Source organism: Callithrix jacchus, chromosome 14 (assembly GCF_049354715.1).
Source record: "Callithrix jacchus isolate 240 chromosome 14, calJac240_pri, whole genome shotgun sequence".
NCBI lineage: Eukaryota > Metazoa > Chordata > Mammalia > Primates > Cebidae > Callithrix > Callithrix jacchus.
In genome coordinates, this window is record NC_133515.1 from 21,686,563 (window position 1) to 21,694,778 (window position 8,216).

Consider the following 8,216-nt stretch of genomic DNA (forward strand, 5'->3'; position numbering starts at 1 on the left):
ACATGTATTTCCCTGATCAATCAACTGAGAGAGCCTGGAAGCAATGACACCTCAGTAACAATGAGCATATCTAGGGCCCAGCTCTCAATTTCCAGTATCATTCTCCAACAAAAGTAACCAGGGGCCTTAGAGAAATGGCTGATTTTAGGGATGGTGAAGAAAAGATACAAGATGAGCCGAAAGCATTCTTTAGTGATAGAAAATAAGATGGTACTTTAAAAAAGGCAATAACAGGATGTGTCAAAGGAACACAGAAGCCAACAGAAAGAGCTACCAATTGCCAGAGCTGGAACAATTTTCTGAAAATAAAACATACATGTAGCATTGTATTATAAACTAAATTATAAAAAAAAATCCATACTGATTTTTAAAAAGATTTCATAAGTAAATGGGGAGAAGAGACAGATCTTCCTGCAGAAGAATTAAGCAAATTCTCAGGACTTTATATCCTAAGATTCTGAATTAGCATGTCCAACGTTATTCCCAGAAATCTGCAGTTTTACAAAACTCCTCAAGTGATTCTGGTGTAGATGGTTTCCGATCATACTCTGAGAGACACATCTCTTCCTAGTGTGTCTTATTTGAAAATGCTGTCAAGTACATGACACAGCTGAGAACTATTTGGGGTCATTGGGCTCCAGTAATCTGCACTAAAGGAGTGAGTCTAGCCATCAATACAGCCTGTGATGAGAATCCTACCATGATAAAGAAAAAATATGACAGGACCTTGGACATGGAGAAGAACAGCATCAGTGAAGAATCCAACACTTAAATCCAACACTGCTAACTCATTTATTCACTCATTCATTCATTTTATTTCTTTTTTTTTTTTCAAAATCCACTTTTATTTTTCACGTCTTGTGAAAGACTACAGAGAGCCATGCTCAGCGGCCAGCAGCGTACCTTTTTTTTTTTTTTTTTGAGACGGAGTTGACCCAGGCTGGAATGCAATGGTGCGATCTCAGCTCACCGCAACCTCAGCCTCCTGGGTTCAGGCAATTCTTCTGCCTCAGCCTTCCGAGTAGCTGGAACTACAGGCACGTGCCACCATACCCAGCTAATTTTTGTATTTTTAGTAGAGACAGGGTTTCACCATGTTGACCAGGATGGTCTCAGCTCTTGACCTCGTGATCCACCTGCCTCCGCCTCCCAAAGTGCTGGGATTATAGGCATGAGCCACCGCGCCTGGACGCAGCTTACCTTTCTAAGTCATACAGCAGCTCATCCTGCCCTCAAGGGGCTGAAAGGGCAGCCCAGAGCCTCCCACTGACAGGTGTGCTCACCTACCCAAGACACTGGGAAAGATCCCTGTTCTAGCATCACATTTTACTCAGATTTGTCAAAATCAGGTTGCTGTGGCAAAGGCTCTTTCACTGAGGATGGCAGTCCTGGAAGACTTCTTCGTCAAGCCGCCAGCTCAATCTTCTGAACCAGGCTCACATCCCAGGGATGGGTCACAAAACTGATGACGGTGCCTGGAACCTCACTCCCCACACAGCCTACTCTCCCTGCTCTATGGATGTAATCTTGCAGTGTAGGGGGGGAAATCATTATTGACAACCAGCTCCACACCAGTGCTCTCTAGGCCCCAAGAGACTATGTCTGTGCAGAAAAGTATGTCTTGGGAGCCCTTCTGGAAGGACTGGAAGATACCTGCCCTCATCAAGGCTGGCATTTTCCCCTGCAACCTTAGGTGTTGGATTTTGTGATCATCCAGAATATATTCCAGCTGGAGCTATTACCGAACACCAGAACAGTTCCCGAGGGGCCAGTCTTTTCTGCTCTGTCGTGATGCTTGAGGATGTGCACCAGTTCGGTCACCTTATCTGCTCCCTTCAGTCTCAGAAGTGTCTGTTTCACATGAGACATGATACAGTGGAGCTTGGAGCTGGTGATGGTGGTGACAGAATCTGCACTGGCGACTTTATTCAGCAACTGGCCTACACCTTTGAGAAATGTGGCTCCTACCAGCACTAACTGAGCTTTGGGATTGAAGGGGTCTTCCAAGTCAGCTGGGCCTTCTGCGATGTTGCTATTCTCCAAGATGCAGTACACAAGTTCCAGGAAGCTTTCATCCAGCAGTGTGTCTGCCTCATCCAATACCAAGAAGGAGAGTTGCTCCAGGCTGGTAAGTCGACTTCTCAGGGCTTTCCACAGTGCCCCTGGAGTGGCCACTAGCAGCACATAGGCTGAAGGTTGTTTGGACAGTTGCAACCTGATCCTACGCATGCCACGGCCTCCCTCCAGGTCCTGCACCAGCAGGCCCAAGGAGCGCCCCAAGGGTTGGGCCACGGCCCGCACCTTTGGGCCAATTCTCGGGAAGGCACAAAGACCAGACATCGGGGCATGGGGATAGGAAGGGAGTTCAGGCTTGGCAGGCCCAAGAGCCGTTGAAGTAGCGGCAGGAGGTAGCTGAGAGTCTTGCCACTGCCGGTTTCTACGGCACAAAGGATGTGGCGGCCGCGAAGTAGTGGGGGGATGGTGTTAGACTGCACGGTTGTGGGCTGAACGACTTCAGGTGCAGCCTACTGTAGTGCGTGCAGCACACGGGGCTCCAGGCCAAGGTCAGCAAAACTGTCCTCGGACGAGGGCTTCTGCACCGCTGGCACCTCCTGTAGCGCGCGCTCGATGGAGAAGTGGTCCCGGCCAGCTTCGAGAGGCTAGCGGCGCGATCTCTCAATGGCCCAGAGTGAGGCGAGCTGGCTGGTTTAACTCTGGCCGCCGCGCCGAAACCAGCAGCGGTCCAGGTCGCACCGGCCCCGGCCCCGGGAGTCTCCGCCGTCTGCTCTGCAGCTGTTCCAACTTCCGCTGTAGAGCCACTGGGATGAGCACTACCGGCAGCGGTTCGTCTGGACTGCGGACCATCAGGCCCCGTCGGGGAGCTAGGAGCAACCGAGCCACTTAGAGAAAACAGCCGCACGGGCCGCCCTATAGCCATGTTTCCCTTGGTCCGTTTTATTTCATTTTTAAGGACTTGTTTGCTTGAGGTACTGTCTAGATGCTGGAACTAAAAATGGTGAGCAGGATATCCCTATCCTTGAGGAAATGGTAGTCCAGTCAGAAATACAGATGTCAATCCAAGTTTCACACAAGCACATGTACAAAAACCCCTAGGACAAATGCTATGAAGAAGAGGTGCCCAGCACTCAAGGGCTTTCATTGGGGTTGGAAGTGACTCTTGAACTGAGATTTAGATAATTAACTAGCTCAAAAGTGGAAAGAGTCACTTTCTCCTCTCATTTGAGGTCATAATCAGTTTCAGTTACTAATGTTAGAACAAGCAAAAACAGAAAAAAGGCAGCGCAATGAGGATCTTTTGGGGAAGGCTGTGTCTCTGTATCTGAAAGACTAATTTCTCTGACACCGTATCTGTGCACCTTGTGGGTCATGCTCTCCTTTCACGTGAGAGGAAAAGCGTCACTGCCCTAGAGGCACAGAGAGCTCAAGACACAATCTTTCCTTCCTGCCCCCATTCTCTGGCATACACAAAGCCAATTTCCAGTCATGACAAATGAAACCAATTATTCACGACAGGCTATTTTCAAGATAAAGCTTTGGGCATACCCAGAGCATTCCATCACTCTGAACTCCTTCCCTGGAAATTTAAGAAGTAAAGCTGACTACTGGTCCTAGACAGCCCAGAGCGCTTGGACCCTGTTTGCTCTCTCATACAATAGCCATCCTCATCCCCATCTTTATACCATTTTTACCAGAAAAGAATAGCCCAAAAAGTAAAATTTTGTTTTTGTTTTCTCAAGGCAGTGTCAAGTGGTGCAATCAAGGCTCACTGCAGCCTTGACCTCCCATGCTCAAGCGCTCTTTCCACCTCAGCTTCTTGAGTAGGTACTGACTGCAGGCATGCACCACCATGCCCAGCTTTTTTTTTTTTTTAAAGACAGGGTCTCATTATGTTGCCTAGGCTGCTTTTGAAATCCTGAGCTCAAGTGATCTTCCCACCTCAGCCTCCCAAATTGATACGATTACAAGTGTGAACCACTGCAACCAGCCAAAAAAGGGAGGAAGAAGTAAGGTTTCTTATTCCTCTTTCCTCATTTACCCATGGTTGTGGTCAGTCTACAATCTCCACCAAGGTAGAATTAGGAGATGGGAGAGTCATCAGCTCTTCTCAGTATTTCAAAAATTCAGAAAAATTTAGATAGTTAACCACATCAAGCCCTTCTCTTTTACTGGGTTATGTACAGGGAATAAATAAATAAAGCCTTCTCAGTTATCCTAGGATCAAGTCTCTCTGCTTTTAGGTGGAATTATCTCAACTCTATGTTGCGATATGATGATCTTGCACTGACCAAATATCGCAATTGACCATTGAATGTTTTCAACACGTGGTTTAAAAAATAAATTCTTGCATAGTAGATAGAGTTTGCTGATAAATCTATTAAAATTTACTGTGGTGTTGGAGGGGTGAAAGTGTAACTAAAGAGGTTTTCAATAGTGCAAAGACTGGGAACACTGGTGTAACAGAGAACTGGCTTCAAATCCTGGCTTCATCTCTTCTAGCTCTGTGGACTAGCTTACCTTAACTTTCCAAATCCAGATTCTTCATGTTATAAAGTGAGATAATATCAGCCTTTCTGGGCAGTTCAGAGAATCAGAGGTATAGCAAGTAGTGCAGCACCTGATGTATGGTGGATTGTCCTCCACCCAGGTGAAGTTCTAATGAGGATGATGGTGGTGATGATGATGATGGTAATAATGGTGATGCTGATGATAGTGATGGTGATACTAATGATGATAATGAAGATGATAATGATGATGATGATGATAATGGTGATAGTAATGGTGACAATGAAGACCTCTCATCCACAGAGACTCTGGCTCAATTGGTTTGCCATAAGGTCGGGCATCAGTACTATTTTAAAGCTTCCCAGATGACTAATGTACAATCTGGATTGACAACCACTGTCCTAGTCCAGCAGACCTCAAACTCTTTGATCTCAGGACTCCTTTATACTCTTAAAAATTATTGAGAACACCAAAGAAGTTTGTTTTAAACACAAAAACATATACATATCCCTTTCATTAGCCATTAGATTGATGACATTATCACCTTATGTAGCCCCTAAAAAACTCCACTGAACACTAGTAAAAAGAAATGAAAGGGCAGCCTGGCCAACAAGACGAAACCCTGTCTCTACTAAAAAATACAAAAACTAGCCAGGCATGATGGTGCACACTCGTAATCAGCTAATCAGGAGGCTGGGGCATGAGAATTGTTTGAACCCTGGAGGCGCAGGTTGCAGTGAGCCAAGATTGCACCACTGCACATGAGCATGGGTGACAGAGCAAGACTGTCTCAGAAAAAAAATGAGAGGGAAAAAAAATAATGTCTTGTCCTATTATGAAAGTTGTTTTGGCTTCATGGACCTCCTGATGCTACCTTAGACTAGTTTTCCACACTATTGCTCTCTGTGCGCCTCTACCTCCAACACTGCATACACACCCACAGACTGTCAGTCTCCCTCCCTGGCATCTCTGCCACATCTAGAGGAGAAGTCATACCATTGGCTTTCAGGCAATACAAGACAATCAAATCCCACATAGCCTGATGCTAAATGATCATTAAAAAGGGGCCAGACCAAAAGTTGCCACAGTTCTTGCTGCTTAAAATGAAACATTATAGATTTGCAAGATTAATTAATAGAATAAACAAGACTGAAAAATCTGCACTGGCAAATGAACCCTCAGGCCTTTTGAAAACAGAGGAGTTGCTGAGCAAAACTAATTGCTTGACCAATCACACATCACCTTGACGACTGACAATGACACTTGGCTGATCTAGCTGAGTATCGACTGTCCAAACTGGTGGCCATTGGGAAAGATTAGTTCCACATACAAGTTCACTTGTCCACACAATGTTATATTTCAAAATATGAATTAGTTTCCAACATCAAAATCAAGACATTTCACATAAACACCTGGATTTCTGGCTTTTTTGAAACAGAAGAAAATCTGGCAATACTCATGCTTTGTTTCCTCAGTGGGATGAAGATGGCACTTGGGTCTCCTTTTTTACTGAAGCCTACTTCTCTCACCTGCATTATATTTAGTATTATATATGCACAAAGATAACATTATCACTTTTGCTTAAGAAAATCATGGATCTTGAAGGCCTCTCCTTTCTTTAAGTCATATCAGTAAGGTTAGACTCACTTCATGTATTTAGAGGTCAGTCTTACTATAACCTCTACTATACAGAACTTACTCTGGGATCTGAAAAGCCATGAAGCCAGGAAGCCAAGAGAGCAGGCTCAATGTCCATGAAATGTCTTCTGAACAAAGGCATTGCACTTGGCTGATTCTATTTTATACACAACTCTAAAATGTCTTATCATATTTTGCGGGCCAAAGAGGAAAATAATTAGACACAGAAAAAAAAAACCCAGCTTGCAAACATAAGGGGGAATCCCCCACATCACCCCACATCTCCCTCCCCCAAAACACCATAACTCAATGCAAGGAATTTTTAAAAATCAAGATTAAAGCCCAAATGTTCCTCTAAGACAAGGAACAAGGCAAGGATGTCTGCTTTCACCAATGCTATTTGACATAGAATTTCTAGCCACTGCAATAAGTCAAGAAAAAAGAAAAGACATATAGACTGAAAAGAAAGAAATAAAGCTGTATCTGTTTGCAGACAACATGATTGTCTATATAGAAAAATCTCAAGGAATCTACAAGAAAAATGTAAAAGTCTCCTAGAACTAATAAGAGAGTTCAATAATGTTACAAGATATAGGAACACAGATTGGCACACAAAAATTCATTGCGTTTCTATACACTGAAAATGAACTAGTGGAATAAAAAACACAAAATCATTTACAATTGTTCCCAAGAAAGTGAAACACTTAAGCATAAATTCAACAAAACATATACAGAATCTTTAGGATGAAAATTTTAAAAAACTAATGACATAAATTAAAGAAGACCTAAATGCTTGGAGAAAGATGCTATGTTCATAGATTAAAAGAATCAACTGAGTAAAGACATCATTTCTTTTTAAATTAATGTGTAGGCATAATGCAGTTCTTACCAAAATCTTCGTAAGGTTTTCTGTAGACATAGAAAAAGTTATTTTAAAATTTATATGGAAAGGCCCTAGAATATCCAAAAAATTTTTGAAAAAGAATAAAGTAGGAAAAACACTTTTTCTAATGCTAAGGCTTACTATATGGCTGCAATAATCAAGACAACATGGCATTGGGGAAGGAACTGATGCATTTTTTAAAATTAACAGGGTAAAGAGCCCAGAAATAGACCCACACGAATATGTCCAATTAATTTCTGACAAACGAGCAAAGGCAATTCAATGGAGGAAGGATACCCTTTTCAATAAAAGGGAACTGGAGCAATTAAACAAACCTATGTAGTTTTTAAAAATGACCCGAAACCTAAACATCAACCTATATACAAAAGTTAATTAACAATGGATCATGGACTCTAATGTAAAACATTACTCTAATGTAAAAAATTGGAGAAAATCTTTGGTACCTATGACTAGGCATAGTTACTAGACTTAACACTAAAAGTGTGATCTATAAGAGGAAAAATTAATCATTTGGACCTTATGAAAATCAAAATATTTGCTCTCCAAAAGACCCTGTTAAGAGGATGAAAAATAAATTACAGACTGAGATTTGTAAATTACATATCTGACAATAGACTTGTATCTAAAATATATAAAGAACTCTCAAAACTCAACATTTAAAAAAATCTAATTAGAAAATGCATAAACATTTTACCAAAGGGGGCATATAGATAGGAAATAAAGCACTTGAAAAGATGCTCAGCCTCACTAGCATTAGAAAAATGCAAATTAAAACCACAATAATGTATACTACATACATATAAGAGTGGCTAAAATGAAAAAATAGTGATAACACCAGCTGTTAGTGAAGATGTGGAGAAATGCTCATACATTTCCGGTAGAAATGTAAAATGGCATAGCCACTATAGAAAATTCTTTGGCATTTCCTTTTAAAACTAAAAATCAATCTACCGAACAATGCAGCAATTTTATTATTGGGCATATATCCCTGAGAAATGAAGATTTATTATCACAAAAATTCTGTACACAAATGTTTTATGTACATAATGGCCAAAACCTAGAAACTATCCAAATGTCCTTCATTGGGGAAAGGATTAAACAAACTGTGATACATCCATACCTTGGAATACTACCCAGCAATAATAAGGAA

General features: G+C 42.0%; 1 protein-coding gene across 1 annotated transcript; it reads right to left on the minus strand.

The window, feature by feature from the left end:
* Positions 1-416: 416 nt before the first annotated feature.
* On the minus strand, positions 417-3,652 carry LOC100407493 (putative ATP-dependent RNA helicase DDX28). Its single transcript, XM_008980283.5, is given in 6 exon segments — positions 417-1,542; positions 1,544-1,725; positions 1,728-2,303; positions 2,306-2,646; positions 2,648-2,901; positions 2,903-3,652. Coding segments are annotated over 6 exon segments (1,605 nt in total). The 5' UTR covers positions 2,939-3,652; the 3' UTR covers positions 417-1,326.
* Between the last annotated feature and the right edge of the window lie 4,564 nt (positions 3,653-8,216).